Source organism: Bubalus kerabau, chromosome 4 (assembly GCF_029407905.1).
Source record: "Bubalus kerabau isolate K-KA32 ecotype Philippines breed swamp buffalo chromosome 4, PCC_UOA_SB_1v2, whole genome shotgun sequence".
NCBI classification, from domain to species: Eukaryota; Metazoa; Chordata; class Mammalia; order Artiodactyla; family Bovidae; genus Bubalus; species Bubalus kerabau.
The window spans coordinates 94,919,140-94,940,355 of record NC_073627.1 but is presented as its reverse complement, the minus strand read 5'-3'; the positions used below and the strand labels follow the sequence as shown (position 1 = coordinate 94,940,355).

The 21,216-nt window shown below is 39.6% G+C and overlaps 1 protein-coding gene across 1 annotated transcript in view; it reads right to left on the bottom strand.

Annotated features, from left to right (window-relative positions):
• The window catches only part of FREM1 (FRAS1 related extracellular matrix 1), a 273,665-nt gene that overhangs the window by 27,248 nt on the left and 225,201 nt on the right, over positions 1–21,216 (bottom strand). The window contains exons 27-30 of the mRNA XM_055578036.1: positions 20,798–21,062; positions 12,636–13,050; positions 5,493–5,694; positions 4,671–4,815 (exon numbers count right to left, since the gene is read on the bottom strand). Of these exons, the coding sequence (XP_055434011.1) occupies positions 4,671–4,815; positions 5,493–5,694; positions 12,636–13,050; positions 20,798–21,062 (1,027 nt within the window). The remainder of the gene's footprint in view (positions 1–4,670; positions 4,816–5,492; positions 5,695–12,635; positions 13,051–20,797; positions 21,063–21,216) is intronic.

Genomic DNA, 21,216 nt, shown 5'->3' with positions numbered 1-21,216 from the left:
TACCCCAAACAAGTGCTTTGGAGTCAGACACATCTCATAACCACTTATTAGTGTGTGATTATGGTCAGTTACTCAGTCTCTCTGGACCACAATTTTCATCATCTGTAAAACGAGGGAAATTACATTCATGTCAAATGATGCAAATTAAAATTTGTTAATACGTATAAAGCACCTGTACACAGTGGGTGCTTAATAAGGGCTATTTCCCTTTCCTTCCTCTGTGGTTTCTTAGATCTAATCTAGAGACAAATACTTTAACTTCTGGCTTGCAAGTAACATGAAAGCTTTACCTAACCAAGAGTTTCAACCTCTTCCCCTATAACGTGTTTCATAAAAGTTGTTAAAGCATTACTAAGTTCGCCTGCTAGGGAGGAGAAGGATTAAGGTGCTTGGAGTCATGGAGCAGCTGGGGAAGCAGCCACTGAGTTATGAAGAACCTCAGCAGGGGTCATCTTTCGTTTTGAAGCTCACCTTTTCTGCAGCGGGTGCAAGAAAGAGGTCAACACTGAATGCATGTTAAGAAACTGTCTTGGTCAGACGTCAGCTATATTCTGTGGTCTACAAAGGTGTTTTTGATGAATGATGTGGTCCTATGTGACAGAGTTTGGGTGGGATGCCGACCATCTTGAGATTCACACTGGACATGAGAACGGCATGCTAAGGCATGGGCCGAGAAGATGAGCACTCACATTGAGGTCAGGAGGTCATGGTGCACTGTGGGCTCTGCCATTTATTCACTTAGTGGCTGCTGGCCAATTACTTAAATGCTTTGAGCCTGATTTCCTTATCACCCTCAGAGAACTGTTTTGCAGATTAAAATGGAAAACATATGTGAAAGCACCTAGCACAGTGCCTGAAATTTAGGCACTTAACCAAATCTAAATTCGGATACAAATTCCCATGGATTTCAACATTCTATTGTAACTTCTATTTACAAATGTCTCCTAAACGTATCGCATGAAAAGCTCGTGCCATGAGCTATTCTGGGGCAGGGTGGTCTTGGTTTTATAATCAAATCATATTGAGATATGTTGCATATTATATCCCTCTCTTGAGGATTCCCAATGCACACACGCATCTTTGTGACTTTGGCAATGTGATGCATTAGTGAGTCATAATAACTTGATCACATCAAGATTTCCCAACACCATTTCTAATGGAAAGTCTATTGACCCTTCAGGACTGATGCACTACAGAAATGCTGCCATAGCAAAAACGTATGAGCTATAAAGACTCCGGGACAATTCTCACTGAACATGAGTCCTCCTTATTCTATAAAGAGCCTCCTTTCTGCTCCTGATTGCATCCACCAGTCCCTTTAGCTTCATTGCAGAATGTTTTCACCCCTTGAAATATACAGTCTATTAATCTATTAATCCTAAACCAAACCAGAACACAAAGTTCACTGCATTCAGATTATTAACAAGAATATGGATTGTTCACTTTGTGAACATCTCAGAGTCCATTTCTAACTTATGGGCCTTAGCTGGCTACCAAAGGCCTCTGGGATACTATTCAGTCAATCTTTGTCCCCACATGAATGCACAACAATAGTAATCACCACCTCAGGTCATGTTTGTCAAGGACTTTAAATAGATGCTCCCACATGTTTTACCTCATTTGTTCCTCTAAATAAATTGTAATACTGCCCCCAATTTACAGATAAGATAACTAAGATAACTAAACACTTGACCTAGGTCAGTGGCAAAGTCAAAGCCCAAACCTGTTCTTTGGCTCTGAGTCCAGTGGTTTACTGTATATTATCTATCCCATTATCCCCAGTTCATTAGCCATGGAGTACACACTCATATTGAGACCTGTAATTTACATTTAAGCTCCTTGAGGAGTAAGTATTCTTCCTTTCTTGTTGCTTTGATGGCCAAAGATTGGAGAAAAATATGGAGCTGAGTCTGTTGCTTCTTTCCCCTTAGGCCAGTTGAGCACACTCATTAACAGTGGGCAAGAAGGTCTTTAGTGCAGTGAGGAAAACCACGGATTTGAGAGTCATAATTTCTGTACCAAAATCTTAGCTCCTTCTCTGATGAGCTGTATGAACTTAGAAAATTCACTTCCTATCTTCTTGCCTCACTCTCCTCACCTGTAAATTCTGGATTATGATGGTACCTAACTTAAAGGTTGTTGTGATGATTAAATGAAGAGCAATGAAGCAGAGCAGAAAGCTATAGTGTAAATGCCTGTGATTTATTCTATACAGGCAGCTAGGTTCCTGCTAGCTCTGGGAAGACAGATCATTATTCATAACATTGTTTCCTACTGGAAAAAAAAAAGTTCTTCTTGTTCCACAAAGTAACTACTTACAAATGAGGTTAGAGACAACTATATCCTTCAAAACCTATAAAGATAAGTGCATAGTAACTTCTACCTGCTATTCCCTCCACCCACTCTAGAGAAAACAACTTAACATATGTTCGATCAAATCAAAGTTATTTGGGGATTAACCCTCAGTGGACATATTTTGCATTATAATCCACTGACTGCAATCATTACAAGCTGAATTAGAAACATCTTCAGCATAGGTACCTGAAAATAGGTATCTAGTAGAAGTAGGAATCTATTTTAAAAGTCTCAAGTAAAGCTATAAATTCCGAGGTTTTGAAATAAACTTGAAAATTATTCAAAATCATAAATTATCTTCAAAAGCAGTGTCCTTGGTTACAATGAGGAACCGATGGTAGGAGTGGGGAGGGGGTGGGGGGGTGGGGGGGGCGGGGGCGGGGTATATGTAGAAACTTCCCTGGTGATACAGTGGTTAAATGCTGTGCTCCCAAAGCAGGGGGCATAGGTTTGACCCCTGGTTGGGGAACTAAGATTCTACATACTGCAAGATGTGGCCAATGAAAAGAGGAAGTTTGTGGGTGAAGCAATATCTATCTAGCTCTATTTCTGTGTTCCCATGTGGAAGACCAATGGTCAGCATTAGTTCAGTAGCAAGTCTGATCAATATTTTTATGTTTATATGTTGAACTATTAAAAAGCAAGTGAAATCAAGTTATTAATATTTTTGAGTAGGATTTTTTTAAAAAAATTCTTGAGAATTGAATGTAGGTAACTTATTTTCTATAAAGATCATAATCCCAAGGAGCCATTTCTCTGAGGCAAGAGCATTTTAATGGGAAGTGGGCATCTGTTTTAATTTTAAAGTGTCATGATTGAATTTTCATGTCAGGGTCCAGTTATTCCTTGATCACACCTATTTCCCAGATGCTTATACTGTGCACCTGGCCTATAGTAGCCACTCAATAAAAATCTGGACCAGCGTTTTTTTTATACTACTGGCAATAGAGGTGTGATTCTGAGAACAGGTTTTGGTCAAGATGCATTTTTCTAGCAATGACCACAGAGACCTCTGCTGGCAGATACTGGGACTACAATTCAGGATCAGAAAGAAAAAGCAAAAATGAAGAGATCAGAGGTGAATTTCTCAATTTTCTTGTCTTTCTTTGTCCATACTCTATCATAAAAGCCCCATAAGAAGCTGTCCTCATTATGGTGTGTGGTTTGATAGAGTCAATACTAAAACTAGAATAAATGAACAACTTTTCTCTGAGGTGAGTGGGAAGGGTATCAAACTTAGAAAGAAAAAACGTGGAGAACTGGATTGTGATTTCTGGGATCATTTGATAGCTGTTATTCAAGGTGTACCTTAAAAAAATCTAGAATAGTGACCTGGTAAGTGAAATTATTATGGTCTATTAATATGGTTAATTTTGAGGATTTGATACTCTGGTTTTTCTGAGGGTCCTATATTTGACACAACTACAAAGTATTACTTAATACCTCCCCCAAGTCTGTTTTCCTCTTTTACACTGTCTTCACCTTACCCATGTTACTTTTATTAACTTACAAAAGGAGTCGCTAGTAATTGCTTGGGTTTGGGGGGAAGAGAAGATATTTTGCTAACCTTTCTTGACTCCTTCATTCTCTAGATATTTTAGAAATTTAGATTTAGGAAACGGTGGGTCCTAACACAGTCCTAGAGTGACCTCTTGCTGCATGATTTGTACATGAGCCTATAAGCCCAGTCCTGGATACCAGTGAATTGTCAAGACAGAAACCTCTGTGGGTGTGAAAGGATGTGCATTTGTAAATGCATGCATAAAATGAAGGACCCAGCCCCAAATAACTAAACTTTTTAACACTCCCATATTCTGTTATTGCTTCCCTAGTGGCTCAGAGGTTAAAGCATCTGCCTGCAATGCGGGAGACCTGGGTTCAATCCCTGGGTCGGGCAGATCCCCTGGAGAAGGAAATATTCTGTGATTATCAAGCAGCAACAGAAGTTTGAACTTCCCCAGTGGCTCAGTGGTAGTAAATCTGCCTGCCAATGCAGGAGACACAGGTTTGATCCCTGATCCAGGAAGATCCCCTGGAGAAGAAAATGGAAATCCACTCCAGTATTCTAGCCTGGAAATCCCACAGACAAAGGAGCCTGGAGGGCTACAGTCCATGGGAAAGCAAAAGAGTTGACAGGACTTAGTGATTAAACAGCAACAATAGAAGTTTCTCTTTCCAAAATAAACTCTATGAGCTTGGGAAATCATGTATCAATTTGTCCTCTTAGATTCTGTTTAAAAAAGAACATTTTACTTTCCTCATCAGATACATTCTGGACATTAAATGCAGGACTATTAAATAAGCAAAAAATTTACCATTGAGGAGTGGCAGAGTTCCCTGTGGGATCCATGACTTGAAATTCCATGGTATCTGAATTTACTTCCAAAGATGGGTTTATGATGTAAAGAATGGTCTTACTGTTTAAGTCCTTCTGGCTAAATTTCTCATGGATAAATTTACCTACAAAAAAAAAGTAAATGATTTTCATTGGTAATCAAACAAAATATTAGATAAGAGCTGATACAATATTTATGGGTGTTTTATTTTTAAACTCCTCTTTTAAAATATTTAAAGTAAATCTTTTAAAGAAATTAATAAAATGTAACCATCTTAAAACTCAAAGCCAATTAACTAAAATTACTTTGTTTCAAACATTGTACCTTAAATATGAAAACAGTGAATAGGAAAATCTAGCAATAAAATCTAAAATTCTGTGCCATCCTGTGATCATTATCTTCATAAAGTAGAAATAACATACAATTCAGAGAAAACTTACATCAAAAAATTGTTTTTAATGAACTTACATCACTCAGAAATTCATGATATAAGAAAATGGGTCACAAATATGAATTTGGTCCTGACAATGTATTCCTGTGAATACCTTACAATCTAGCTATTGAAAAAAAAGTTATACATAATAAACAGTTGTGTATCAGTATCCAGTTCTCCCACTCAAGATGAATTTAGGAAAATTCAGCTTTAAATCCTCTTTAGCATGGATACTGATTTATAAACTGCATCTGTCAGTGAGCCTTGGGGAGTATTTACCAAATGGGCCTGAACTTAATTACAAATTACCTTCTAGATTGCCAACCACTGAGTATTATAAAATGAGCAAGGATTAAGGAAGGCAGTACCTGTCGTTGAGTTCTCCAGATGCCCATGTTGGGGGCCTCGTAAAATCTTAAAGATGATCTGATTATCATCAGTGTCGGGGTCTGATGCCTTCAACACGCGGGAGGTGATGTAAATCCCGTAACAACCATTTTTCAAGAGCCCTACTTGAGAAGGAGAATGCAAGTGTGTGACGCGGGGGGCCGCTTTGTCCAACTGGTCCACCTGAATGATCAATAATCATACACAATGTTAAGCAAAGGCTTCTCATTCCCAAGCAACACGGGGGCTTAAATGGTTCAACAATGACAAACTCGCCTGAATTTCAGATTCCTTATCCTCCTCATTGGTTAACTTCTGTTAAAAGCTACCTCATTTGCAATATCTTCAGCAAATATCATAGTGCCCAGAAGAGAGGTTAACTTTCTGTTGGAAGCTTTGACTCAGCTTTATTTATTTGCCCACTGCCTGGCTCCCTCATTAGACCTAAGCTCCCTGAGGGCAGACACGGTGTCTTTTTTCCCCTCAACTATTCCCTGCACCTGGCAAAATGCCCAACCATTACAGGAGCTCAAGAAATACTTGTTGGATGAATACATTAAAACTGACCCAGGAACTGTATTGCAAACTTAATATTAGTTCTACAAAAGCATTTCCCCCTTCTCCCAGTGTTTGATAATTTACAGAAACAATGCTATAAATGTCTACAAATACACTGAAACTTTCTTTGTCATGTCTTGGTTTAAATAGCAAAAATATTGAATAGCAATAAAAATACTTCAGTAAAAAAAAGTGGAAGGTGCTTAGCTATAGGTATTGAGTGTTTGTTTTATTGATAGACAGAACCAGGTAACCAAACAGGTAGACTCAATTTGTAAAGGCTGTGATGGGCAATTACTCATGAGTGAAAGAGGTACAGAAGTTCAGACACTACAAAGGACCTCACTTGCATATGGTATGGCATCATTAGAAATGACTCTTATCAGTTACAGAGGGAATATTTTTGGCAGAATTAGCATAATTCATCACTGATACCACAAAACAGGTACAAAAACACAGTCTTTGTTCCCTTCATTTCTAATCATGCAAATCTTAACTTTATCCCCAAATGAAACTATTGTAATTCTAGCAAAGTAAAAAATGAGTGTTCACAATAAGACCATATATTTTGTGTGTGTGCTTATATAATAAACTACCAGTCATCTGTTGATAAGAAAAAGAGATAGGATAAATTAGTAACAAAAAAAAAGCCCCACAATTCAATGTTAACCAATAAAAAAATAAAAATCAGAAAGTTTCAGAATAGGAGACAACTACCATTTTTGTTCAAAACAAATACATATATATGTTCACACAGACACAGACAAAATTTTGGGAGCATGTGTACAAATATGTTCATTTATCTTCAGATGGGGAAAAATAACTTTGAGTATTTCTATATATGGAATTTTTTAACAATGAAATACTTTTCTGTTAAGTTGGCAATCTGCTTTTTTAAATAAAAAAGCAATCACACCTCACATTGGTAAATGTTTGAAGAAATAGACATTTTTATATTTTGTTGGAAGGAATGCCAATTAGTGAAAATCTTTTGGAGATAAACTTGATATATATGTATATTAATAATGTGCATATATTGTGATTCAAAATTTCTACTTTTTGAGTATACCCTACAGAAATAGATGTATAGACAAAGAATATATATATGACTATTAATTAAAATATAATTTGTAATAGCAAATAATAACAAATTCCATAAAACTTGGAAGTCCTACAGGGGAATTATAAATTATTTCTGCCTGAGATTGAGTGCCATGCAGCCTTTATCAATTATGTTATCAAGGAAGATTTAATGACATGTGGAAATTTTTATGAGTGGAAACAGGTAATATGCTTAATAGTACATATAATATTATCTCTTTTTTATTTCAGTAAAAGACTGCAAGCAAGCCACTGATCACAGTGGGATAATGAATTATTGTCTAGACCTTTTCTGTAGTTTATGAATTTTTTAACAACAATTATTTTGTAAGCTGAAGTGGCCATTTTGTAAGCCCATCAGGTGGCCAAAATATCAGAGTTTCAGCTTCAGTATCAGTCCTTCCCATGAATATTCAGGACTAATTTCCTTTAGGATGGACTGGTTGGATCTCCTTACAGTTCAAGGGAATCTCAAGAGTATTCTCCAACACAACAGTTCAAAAGCATCAGTTCTTCGGCACTCAGCTTTCTTTATAGTCCAACTCTCACATACATACATGACTACTGGAAAAACCACTGTTTTAATTAGACAGACATTTGTTGGCAAAGTAACATCTCTCTTTTTTAATATGCTGTCTAGGTTAGTAGCTCTTCTTCCAAGGAGCAAGCGTCTTCTAATTTCATGGCTACAGTCACCATCTGCAGTGATTTTGGAGCCCCCCTCAACCCAAGAAAGTCTCTCACTGCTTCCATTGTTTCCCCATCTATTTGCCATGAAGCGATGGGACCAGATGCCATGATCTTAGTTTTCTAAATGTTGAGCTTTAAGCCAACTTTTTCACTCTCCTCTTTCACTTTCATCATCTGCTTCACTTTTTGCCATAAGGGTGGTGTCATCTGCATCTCTGAGGTTATTGATTGATATTTCTCCCGACAATCTCGATTCCAGCTCGTGCTTCATCCAGCCCCGTGTTTCTCATGATGTACTCTGCATATAAGTTAAATAAGCAGGGTGACAGTATACAGCCTCGATGTACTCCTTTCCCAATTTGGAACCAGTTTGTTTTTCCATGTCCAGCTATAACTGTTGCTTCCTGACCTACGTAAAGGAGGCAGGATTTCTCAGGAGGCAGGTAATGTGGTCTGGTATTCCCATCTCTTTCAGAAGTTTCCAGTTTGTTGTGATCCACACAAAGGCTTTGGTATAGTCAATAAAGCAGAAGTAGATGTTTTTTTGGAACTCTCTTGCTTTTTTGATGATCCAGAGGATGTTGGCAATTTGATCTCCAGTTCCTCTGCCTTTTCTAAATCCAGCTTGAACATCTGGAAGTTCACAGTTCATGTACTATTGAAGCCTGGCTTGGAGAATTTTGAGCATTACTTTGCTAGTGTGTGAGATGAGTGCAATTGTGCAGTTGTTTGAGCATTCTTTGGCATTGCCTTTCTTTGGGATTGGAATGAAATCTGACCTTTTCCAGTCTTGTGGCCACTGCTGAGTTTTCCAAATTTGCTGGCATATTGAGTGCAGCACTTTCACAGCATCAGCTTTTAGGATTTGAAAGAGCTCAACTGGAATTCCATCACCTCCACTAGCTTTGTTTGTAGTGATGCCCACTAAGGCCCACTTGACTTCACATTCCAGGATGTCTGGCTCCAGGTGAGTGATCACACCACCCTGATTATCTGGGTCATGAAGATATTTTTGTATAGTTCTTCTGTGTATTCTTGCCACCTCTTCTTAACATCTTTTGCTTCTGTTAGGTCCATACCATTTCTGTCCTTTACTCTGCCCATCTTTGCATGAAATGTTCCCTTGGTATCTCTAATTTTCTTGAATAGATCTCTAGTCTTTCCCATTCTATTGTTTTCCTTTATTTCTTTGCATTGATCACTGAGGAAGGCTTTCTTATCTCTCCTTGCTATTCTTTGAAACTCTGCATTCAAATAGGTATATCTTTCCTTTTCTACTTTGCCTTTTGTGTCTTTTCTTTTCTCAGCTATTTATAAGGCCTCCTCAGACAGCAATTTTGCCTTTTTGCATTTGTTTTTGTTGGGGATAGTCTTGATCACTGCCTCATATACAATGTCACAAACCTCTGTCCATAGTTCTTCAGGCACTCTATCAGATCTAGTCTTTTGAATCTATTTGTCACTTCTACTATATAATCATAAGGGATTTGATTTAGGTCATACCTAAATCAAACGATCTAGTGGTTTTCCCTGCTGCTGCTACTGCTGCTAAGTCGCTTCAGTTGTGTCCGACTCTGTGCCACCACATAGATGGTAGCCCACCAGGCTCTCCCGTCCCTGGGATTCTCCAGGCAAGAACGCTGGAGTGGGTTGCCATTTCTTTCTCCAATGCATGAAAGTGAAAAGTGAAAATGAAGTCACTCAGTCGTGTCCAACTCCCAGCAACCCCATGGACTGTAGCCCACCAGGCTCTTCCATCCATGGGATTTTCCAGGCAAGAGTACTGGAGTGGGGTACCATTGCCTTCTCCGGTGGTTTTCCCTACTTTCTGCAATTTAAGTCTGAATTTGGCAATAAGGAGTTCATGATCTGAGCCACAGTCAGCTCCCAGTCTTGTTTTTACTGACTATATAGAGTTTCTCCATCTTTGGCTGCAAAGAATATAATCAATCTGATTTTGGTATTGACCATTTGGCCTAATTCATCACTCAGTGGTGGCCAATGTCATATTTTCTTGCCAGAAAGAGCTCTTAAAAGCAAGAGACTGAGGAGCTCACCTCTTCTGCATTACAGATGGTAATGACTACATTACAGTCAGTTCCTGAGTTATTTGACTTCCCTGCTCAGAGACATCAGGAAGTTCAGGGGAATTATGGGAGAAAGTTTGAGGCTTTCCTTCTGAGGTTTTTTTATTTGTTTGTTTTGTTTACACAAAAGGCAAGAAAAACCTCGTACTTTGATGAAAAACTTTTGCAACAAGTATTCAATAATTCCCTATCAGTTAACTCTACAAATTCAAGAGATAAGGCTCTTGTAATAACCACACTCTGTAAGATACTTTTGCTGTTGGGAGAAACCTGATTGAAGTTCTGGTACTCTCTTCAAACTCTAACCCCTTTTCCCTCCCTGTTCTGGAGTATAGATGGGAACTCTTACACAGGCATTCAGAATTGACATTTCCTACATATTTGTAACCAAATAGAAGTGAAGTGAAGAGAAGTCGCTCAGTCGTGTCTGACTCTTTGCAACCCCATGGACTGTAGCCCACCAGGCTCCTCCATCCATGGGATTTTCCAGGCAAGAGTACTGGAGTGGGTTGCTATTTCCTTCTCCAGATAGACCAGAACATTATTCCAGGTTGGGTAGTACTATGACATTTCTCTACATAGCATGGGGTTGGGCGTAGTCAGAAGTCAAGAAAAATATGAACTGACTGAAGAGTGGGAGGGAACTAACAACAATTAAAACATGTAATAAAAAAAGAAATTAACTTTACTATGCACAAGATATTTCTTACATACTCTACCAATAATATCAACACCTTCTCTCTTCTCCCAGTGTATCATAATCTCATTCCACTTTCTAGACTTCCTTTTAGTCAAAGATTCATCTTGTATCTACTCCGTGTTATCATAACTCCCCACTTTCATCCTCAGATCTCACTTTACATAAAGACTGTGATGGTTAATTCTACATGCCAATTTAGCCAGGATGTTTGGTCAAGCTAGATGTTCCTGTGAAGGCATTTTTTTTTTAGATTGATGAGTATTTCAAAGAATAAACTCTGAGTAAAGCAGATTACCCTCCATAATGTGAGTGGGCCTCATCCAATCGTTTAAAGGCCTTAAAAAAAAAAAAAAAAAAAGACTGAAGTCTCTTGAAGAGGAAGGAATTCTGCCTCCAAACTGCCTTTGGACTCAAGACTGTAACATCAACTCCTTCCGAAATCTTCAGGCTGCTGGCCTGCCTCGTAGATTTTGGAATGTGTCAGACCCCACAATTGCATGAGCCAATTCCTAAACAGAAATCAGTCTTTCTCTCTTCCTCTCTCTATCATTTATATGTGTATAAATTATATAATCCTATTGATTGTTTCTCTGGAGATCCCTGACTAAGACAGAGATGAAAGAGCAAGGGAAAATTATTATTATTTTACATAATCAGAATGTATTCTGCATTAAGACAGATTTACATCTTTTATGTTATTGGTGGAAGTATGTAGAAAAGGGTGAACTGTATCCAAGGAGAGTGGATTCAAGGCTTTGAGAGCCAGAATATACTTGATGTGTTTTGACTAAAAAAAGAAAAACACATTATTCCCTCCAAGAATCATCTTAACAGTCAACATAACTGTGGCAACACAGTACCACAGAAAGGACACAGCATGGGGGTCAGGAAGACTGGAGCTCTTTCTGTGCATTTGACCAAATTGTTTAATTTTTGAACTTCTGAACATCTATAAAATGGAGACAATAAAACTCAGTTCATTGGATTTTTATGAATATTAAATGAGATTTATATACAGTGGGTCTGACCTACAGTTAACACTTTAAAATTGTAGCTTCTATAATTATTTTTCTCATCAATACATGGGTAATACTGATGTAGCTTCATAAGTTTTGGGGTGTTTAATTGAAAACCATTAAAATTATAGTTAACCATTAAAATGCTCTTGGACTGCAAAGAGATCAAACCACTCAATCCTAAAGGAAATCAACCCTGACTATTCAGTGGAAAGACAGATGCTGAAGTTGAAGTTCTATACTTTGGCCGCCTGATGTGAAGAACCAACTCACTGGAAAAGACCCTAATGCAGCGAAAGACTGAAGGCAAGAGGAGAAGGGGACGGCAGAGGATGAGATGGTTAGATAACATCACTGACTCAATGGACATGGATTTGAGCAAACTTCGGGAGATAGTGGAGGACAGAGGAGCCTGGCATGCTGCAGTCCATGGGGTCACAAAAAGTCTGACAAGACTTAGCAACTGAACGACAACAACACCAGTAGATAACACAGGCCAATAAGCATCATTATAAAAGTATAGTTAGATATTATAAAAGCAATTATAAGAGACTGAATACCTAACATACTTCAGGCAACATGCTAGTACCTTAGATACCTTATCTTGTGTAATTCTTACCACAATGCTGTAAGGCATGTTTTTTTGTAGAATCAGAAGAGTCAAAAAACTCTTTTTAGTTCACACAGCTTTGAAAACACTGAAAGCAGAAATTCCAACCTAGGTGTCTGTCTCCAAATGTATTTTGGTCCTTTGTGTATTACCACTGACTCCAAAGGTCAGTCATTATCTTGTACACAGGCAGCACATCTGTTTTGTGTTCATATTAACATGCTTGGTGCTTTGCTTAGTGCCTGGCATGCTATGGACACACATTACACATTTGAATGAAAGAAGGAAGGAAAGGAAACAGTTGTCCCGGAAGTCGTGTTCTCCTTATCTCTGGCCATGAACTGCGTATTTGTTATACTTGCCTGGATGGTGAACGATACAGGTTCTTGCCACACTCTCCCATCCACAAGAAAGCCATGGTTCGTCCCATCCGTGGCCACAAAAGTGAAGTGGTCAGTCCAAGAATCCCCTCCCAAGTGCCGATAGGCCACATGCCCGCTGTCCACGTCCAGCTGAGTGAAATTGTGTGGGATCAGTGCCATCCCCCGCAGGTAGAGCTGGCCATGCCGTGGGAGCTGGGCCAGAAGAAAGGTGAGCTTCTCGGCTGGAGTGTCAGGGTCAGTCAACTGCAGGAGGTCAGGGGAGAGCAGGCCCGTGGCCCCTTCAACCAGTCTCAACCCCTTGTTCCTGGTCACCACGGGTAAGGCTGTGTCCACAGTCTCCAGTGTGATCTCAAAAACCCCAGGCTTGGTCTGAAGTCCATTGCTGATGATGAATCTGGCAAAGAGAGGCAAGGCAGCCTTCAACATGGATTCTTGTGTCACCATCTATTGGAATGAAATGATAACAATACACACCTTTACTCAAGGACATATTGTGTTGGGATGTGAAGGAAAGCTCAAGAGTGGATCTTTCAGGAGGACACCATTCCATCCATTAAACCAGTCACTAGACAATGTGTACATGGACCATTCTAACCCCCCAAGTATTGCTCAGCAGCATGGATGGTAGATTCCTGGGATGGGGCAGGTTAACTGTGCCAATGATATTTCTCAGGCTTGTCAATACTTAGTGTCATTTCTTGCCCCAAATAGGAATTTCATAGCCCAGACTCTTTTGCAATTGTATTTTCTTTGTGAGATTTTAATAGGCTCAGTTCTTAAGGCTGATCATTGGAAGCCCATCCAATAAAGTACTGAGTAGGCTGAATTTGGCTAATTCACTCAATTCACATATTTTTCTGTTTGTTTTCACATTTGCCCATGATAAGATATGGGGGAGTTGTGTTAGACAAAGATTATTCCCCTGCTTTAAAGAAAAGAAAATTAGAGTGGAAAGATTCATAAACATGGCAGATCATAAGGCAGGTAGGAGACAGAACTGGGACTAACACCCAGGTCCTCTGACTCTACACCTTCTGTTCTTGCCGTTTTAGTGACTGCTGGTTTAACAATCCACTAAGAAAGAGTTGTGGTGCCTAAGTATCACTGCAGACCTAGAAGAGAAAACTGAAATGACACAAATCCAAGCTGAGCAAGATGTTTCTTACACTTGAAGCTCTGTGATACCACGGCGTGCTTCTGATTACATTGATCACTAAATCACATTCCACCCACACCGACAATCTCAAAATTAAACTAACCAAAATCACCCTTAGAACATTTCAATGTGTAATTTCTATACAAAGGACAATTGAGACTATGATGAAATTAAGCCAACAAAATCTGCTATTGAAACTCCAACAAGTTAGGAAATCACTAATCTCAAATGGAATTGACACATTCACCACTGGCCAAAGAAATGTACTTCAAAACAATCATGGAATTGTGTCTATTTGTTTTTTTCCCACGTACCAGTTCTGAAATAGTCATGGGGGATAGAAACACTCTTATGTTCCACGGATGTAAAAATCTCCTAAAACACTGTAGTGTGCATACCACTGAATGATAAAAGAATTTTCTCTGGAGGTTCTTTTTAAAATTAGAGAAGATATGGGGTTTATATTTATTTTATGAATTTGACAAATTAGTGACTACCAAGTTTTTTATTCTCTACAAAAGGTATCTTATCTTTCAGGGATAGAAGGCTGATGCTTTGCTGTTGAACATGAAGGAATATGAAACCAGGTTGTGTGAGCGTGATGAGTCTGCCAGCCTGCCTGAGGCAAAGGACTCAGGGACAAGAGCAGCTGGACCAGAAGTTACAGGGAGATGAGTTTGGCAGATACAGATTTTGCTTTGAAGGCTAGGCTAACATTTTTGAGCTTTCTAATTATCAAGCTGGTAAGACTGCCTACCAGGAAAATAGGATGCGATGCATGGAAAAGGAATCCTTGTCCAAAAAGTTAAAACTGCTAAGTGAAATACTCCAAATAAAACACATTTTTTGACAAGTCACATACCTTGACTTGTAAAGAATACAACCTGTTTGTTTTTTTTTCCCCCCACAGCTCAAACAAGAATATGGAATCAACTTTAGAATTGTAGATGGGACAAAATCATAGTTTCCTTAAAACAAAACAATACGTTTGGATAAATATATCCTAAGCAAATAGGTAATTTCATTGCTGGATCATGGAGTGTTTGCAAAATCCATTATTTTTTAAGAAGAAAAAAAATCACTCCTGAGAAAAAATATTTGTGAATGCTCTTCACCTTTTAAGTTATTAGTCACCTTGACAATATCAAAGATCAGGTGATACACATTTTTAGGTACAAAAATCATGATCTGTTTCTCAGGGGATGCTTTTCATGGAATTGTGCCCTTACTTTATTGTTTTCTGGTTAACTCTGTCATGTTTCCTCCCTGGAGTCTATCTGAGCAGAGGTAAATATTGGAGACTAGGCATCCTCTCAGGCCTCCATTTTCATGTAACCTCTCCAGAAACACACTTCATGCTTTTAACTTTGCCCTCTTCCACAATATAAAAGGGCTGTCTATGTAAAAACATGCTCTTTGGAGAGTTTTAAATTAGCAATTTATAGTTGAGCACAGACTTAAGCCAGAGAACATGTAGGCATGTCAAATACCGGTGGAGAAGGAAGAAAAAGAAAATGGGAGAGAAGGGGAGAGACAGCCATCAGGAGCAAGGAGGTGAAGCAGGAGACCCAGGGGCTGCCAGGGGTGCATCAGAGGTGGCCATGTTGAGTATCTGATTCTGACTTTCTCCTCTGGAGACTAAATTCCAAAAATGCCCAACTGGGTGCCCCAAGCTCAGTCTCAAGGTGGCTGCATTATCCACATACATGTGACCTGTGTGAGGCCACTGAAGTTTTCTCATGATCTAGGCAGTCCATCTCAGACTCCTCTCTGCCTCTGACGGGCATCTGACCACAGTGAAAATCAGCAGTCTGCCCTCAGTCAGAGGGGAATGAGGGTGAGTGGGTTAGGGACCATTTAAGATAAGAAGCATGTTTCCTGAGGCCGGTGTTCCCAGCTGGGACGCTCAGGCAGCTGTCTGCACGGACAGAAAGCTAACAAGCCAGTGGCCAAAAGGATGCAATGTCCCAACGTGACTGGATCAAGTACATCTTCCCACGTTCACAAGTAACAGTGCAAACTATTCACAAGCGGAGAACATTATCAGAGAGAGTGAGAGACGGGGTGAACGGGCCCTGGTTGGCTTCCCAGTCAAAAGAAAAAAAAGCCTAGCAGAACCAGTGCGACAAGGGCAACGCTTTGTGCCTGTAAACGTTGACCAGATGATCTTGCAAATGGCCCACACCATCCCCCTCAGAAGAAACCTTCCAAATAGATTTCCAAGTTTTATAACAATAGCGCCATTGCTATTATGGAATCCAGTCAAGCTTAAGAAGCCAGTGGTGTTGAGGTGGCAGCTCCTTATGTGGGTCCATTTTGTTTAATTCCCTTTATTATGCCCCTCCTGAGAGGAAATGCAGCCAAGATGACCACTGTCTCATGAAATTTGGGGAATGACTCTCAGATCTGTGTGGGGTGCCTGCCCGGCCTGATTTCACCATTACCATGGTGCTTTCAAGCTTTCTGCATTTCCTGGCAATAGAGTTGGCTGAAGAATCTGCCATCTGTCATGGCATTTAAAAGATAAAAATGGAATCATAAATAGAGCCAGTTCTTCAGGAAAAAAAAAAAAAAAAGTCCAACCGGCATGTCAAAATGGAGGACATTAGCATGTTCTTTTAGAACCCGGCTGCCAGCAGCTGAAGTCAGCTTGCTAATCACTTGGTGTCAGCTGTCCCAGAATGTGCTGCCAAATCCTTCTTCCAGGCCAGCAGCACCAAACAATACAGGAGAAATTTATGATTCACAAAATATTTTTGCAGAAGGTAAAATCTGACCATTAAACTCCCCCGTTTAATTAATGCTGCCAGAGCTTACATTAAAAAGTGAAGGGAGGAGGGAAGCTCTCCGCCACAGAATTTATCTCTTCTCCCCAGCCAAATTCCTTGCCAGATTTAACAGCAAGCAACATAAATTTAGGTGATTAGATTGGTTGCATATATTTAATTTTTAAAAAGCACCATGATCACACTTTCATTAAAACAGCCTTTCAGCTTTGGTTGAACGCCACCTGACAAACAACACAATGGTTGGGTTAGTGAAATGACAAGATTAAAACAAGGGTCTTCAGCAGATGTGAGGCTCTTCCATTATAAATATGCAAAACTGCTGGCCAAACATCAGAATGACACACATGGAGAAGGGTCCTTCCCACAAGAAAAGATTCTTTAGTACAGTCAGATCTCTCCACAATGAGATCTCAGCCCAAATTTAGCTCTGATACTCAGCTATGTCAATTTAGGTGACTTCTTGCCTCTTCAAGACTCACTTTTCTCACCCATAAAATGGGAACAAGACATCTCTCTCAAGGTGGTGGTGTAAGGCTTAAGAGTAAAAAGGGTCTAGGACACTGCTTGATGGGGCTTCTCAAGTGGCGCTAGTGGTAAAAAACCCACCTGCCAAGGCAGGAGACATAAGAGACAAGGGTTCGATCCCTGAGTCGGGAAGCTCCCCTGGAGGAAGGCATGGCAACCCACTCCGGTATTCTTGCCTGGAGAATCCCATGGACAGAGGAGCCTGGCAGGCTACAGTCCACAGGGTCGCACAGAGTCAGACATGACTGAAGCGACTTAGCATGCACACACACACTGCTTGATCTATTCCAGGTATATCAAGAGTAGCTTTCTTACACATAAATGAAGGGGCTGAATTAAATCAGTGTTTTCTTACCCTTGCTGTTTATTGTCTCGATGAACATGTTTCCTAATCTTGAGTCATTCAAACACCACCTTCACAATTTTTGCCATTTTCTGGTACTACTTGTACTCTTATTATGCTTTATATCAACTCATTGTTCTTCTTAAATAAATGTACTTGAAACCTTTTAATGACTAAAAGACCAAAGTTTTCACTCATAAAAACGAAATCACCATAAACACCACAAAAATAAATACAAGAAACCAACTGTTTTTCATTCGCGCTAGATGTTGTTGGCCGATGGCTTGGAGCCTGAGGCCTGTACACTCTTTGCTAAAAAGGGAAAAACAGTCCATACTGAAGAGCTGTTAAGGACATATGAGCACAGGCCGCCTGAGACTTCCTTCTACAAACAGAAGGATTGAGAGTATTAAAAAGGAGTTTCTCACTCTCGAATCTCTACTACCTAATGTCTCCTTTCTGTACCAGCCGACATCATTTTGCACCTTTGTAGCATCAGTGGTACTAATCACTCATTTTACAAAATTGAGTCACAGAGTTTCTGCTAAATGAAAACCTTGCCCAGAAGTTCTCTATGCAAAACAAACTAAAAGTCAAACCACCAACAAACTAAACAAAACAAAGTTATCTCAGTAACTCGAGATGTGAGCTGCAGAACACCATCAATTCAGCCCCTTCATGTGCTGTCGGGGAGAGGACCTCAGAGGCTCCTGTAAACCCTCAGATGCCTCAGAACACACTGGGAAGAATGCACTGGACTGGACTGCACGTGGCTACTCCCAGCGGCATCGGAAGCACCTGGAGAGCTTTGAAAATACAAATTCCTAGGCCTGAAACTGGACTTACTAAGGCTGTCTCTCTGCAGTGAGGCCCAAGAATTTAAATTTTGTAAATCTCTCAGGTAACTCTCCTGAGAATCTAGAGACTTAGAAACTCCTGGGATGAATGATTTTATAAACACCCTCAAGTATGATTCTCTATGGATGTGAATTAGAGAGAGATACCGTTTTTTATTCTCTGCTCATCACTACCATCTAATTAAGGCCTAATCATTATTTCTCAACATCTTTATGTGTTCATTCTTTGGCTTCACCAGCAGAATCTCTGGTTTCTCCAATACAGTCATGAATGTCTTCAGCAGACTCTCCCATAGGCATGGATGGAAGCAAATAGGAATGGACAGGAAAAAGAAGGTCCAGAAATGGGTGTCAAATGAAAAACCCTGAATCTGATATACCTGCGCTAAGCTAATAAGCATCCACTCTCCATTAATAAGCAGGAAAAAAGGAATCATATTGCTCTTTATAACTTCTTCCTTCCTTCAAGATTAATCTTGGTATTGTAAAGATTGGAGAGAAAAAAAAGGGGGCCAAGTAAAGAATATGGTAAACAATAACTACAAGAATAACAAAAACGATAGAAACATTATTATTAACATTAAAATAAACATTGAAATCTAATATTAATAATAGAAACCAATACTTATCTTGTTCTTCCTATGTGCCATGTTTTGGATTTTTTATTGGAATATAATAGCTTTACAATGTTGTGTTAGTCTCTGCTGTACAACACCATGAATTGGCCATATATATATACATGTACCTGCTTCCTCTTGAGCCTCCCTCCCACCCCTTCTCCCGTGCGACCCCTCTAGGTTGTCGCAGAGTATCCAGCTGAGCTCCCTGTGCTATTCAGCAGCGTCCTGCCAGCTCTCTATTTTCTGTACGGTTGTGTATGTATGAGAATGCTACTCTCTCAGTCCGTCCCCCTTCCCCTTCCCCACTGTGTCCACAAAATCATTCTCTATGTCTGCTCGTCTATTCCTACCCTGCAGATAGGTTCATCAGCATCATTTTTCTAGATTCCACATTAAGAACATTACACATAAGCTCATTTAAAGCTCTCAACAACTCTGACATAGCCACTATGAGCATCATTCCTTTTCACAGAAGAGTTTATAGGAGCTCAGGAGAAGGAATGACTTGAGGAAAACCAGAGATGTGGGTCATGAAAGCACAGAACTGACCCCAGTTTCATGCTTTCGTGACTCTGTACCGTATCCCAAGCCAAGGAATCAGTGTGAAAAGTAATCCCCACTTCTGATGTTTTAGTTAACACCTAGCAACACTCAAGCACTGAGTTGGTATTAAGAAAGTGAGCCACCAAATGATTATCTGCTTGTTAAGAACATTTGTCTAAAGAAAAAAGGAGGTATTAGTCTACACTTCCCTGGATTTTTTTACCTAACTATACAACTCATCTTTTCAAATCATCATTCCAAATACCAAAAAGGCAAGCAAAATAATCTTTATCGACATTTAAACATTGTTTATCATAGCAGACATACTAGATAAGATATAGGATAGAGGAGAGTGGCATTTGGACATGGGTTATCCGTGTACTTGATAGTTTATGGGAGCCTGTCAAATAACATAGGAGTCTGCTACAGTTGTGTTATTTTATAGCATTCTTTTGAAGGTTGCATTCTGACATGACAAAAATCATAGTGGAGAACAGAAGCCCTGTGTGTATGGAAGATAAATCAACGCTCTCAGAGCCTCTTTCTTAATTGGAAAATTCAGGGTTAGATGTGTACCAAGGTCCCCCAAAGGCTGGTCCAGGATTTCTGGGTTCTCAACCCAACCCTGGGAATCTGTATTTCTATCAAGAACCCCAAGTTCAGCCAGTTTTGATAACTGCTAAAGGATAGACCCTCTAGAGTTTTTCTTGCTTTATGTGACTGGAAACAGATTTCAGTATTTTAAATGAATGTAGACTTTCATTAATGTTGTATCTTTGCTTTTCAACAGATTGTTATTCCTCCCAGTGATTTATTTGATACAGAATCCTTGAACAGGTGCACAGCCCCCAATTATAACACTGTTTCTATGGGGAAATATGATCCACTTTATGACAACATGATTTATGATATAGTTACCCAAACACATTGTATCAAAAGGCACTGTCTGCTTATGCCAAATGTTTACTAGCAAATTTCTTTTCCTTGGATAGAAAAACAGACTCAAATGAAGAGGTAAATTACTTTGCCTCATCTCTCATTACTGGAGATCCTCAGGTCTTCACATGTCTCTTCACTGAACAGCTTGCATGGAGATTTGCTTAGGTGTTTATTTTTAAAAAACAAGCCCTAATTTCTTGCCTGGCTACTACTGTTAATTTAATTATGCACCCTTCTCTCTCATCCACTGAGGTAGTGGATGAAGAGCAGATTTATACCCGAGCTGGAAAAGGACATATTTTTCCCTGCCTTTGTCTTTCTAAGCATTCATTCAAAGAAGGTGTTCTGAAAAGTTTCCTCAGGGCTCACCTGAACGTGTCTCTGTGGACAGCTGTCATGCTCTTAGCTACATAGCAGACTGTCTGTCCTGCTATATCCATTTGGCTGAAGTTTGTAATGGGGACCCCAGGATAGCGGACGTACTCAACCTGGCCAAATTGCGGCGGGGAGGTGATGACGTAGAGAAGTTCCTCGGGCTTGTCTGTTCCATCCACAGCAAGGAGAGTGGTGGTCGTCAGGAAACCTCTGTCACCTTTAGACACCACAAGTGGTTTTGCCAGGATGACAATATCACCTGTGTGGCAGAAGAGATGGTGGTCAAAATTTGAAAAATAAAACATCCATAGTGAAGGTAAAAAGCAAAGGCCAAACTGCAGAAATCAAAATCTCAATTCTAGGATAAGTAAGAATAGAGACAGAGATGTAGAGAACAGATGTGCTGACATGAG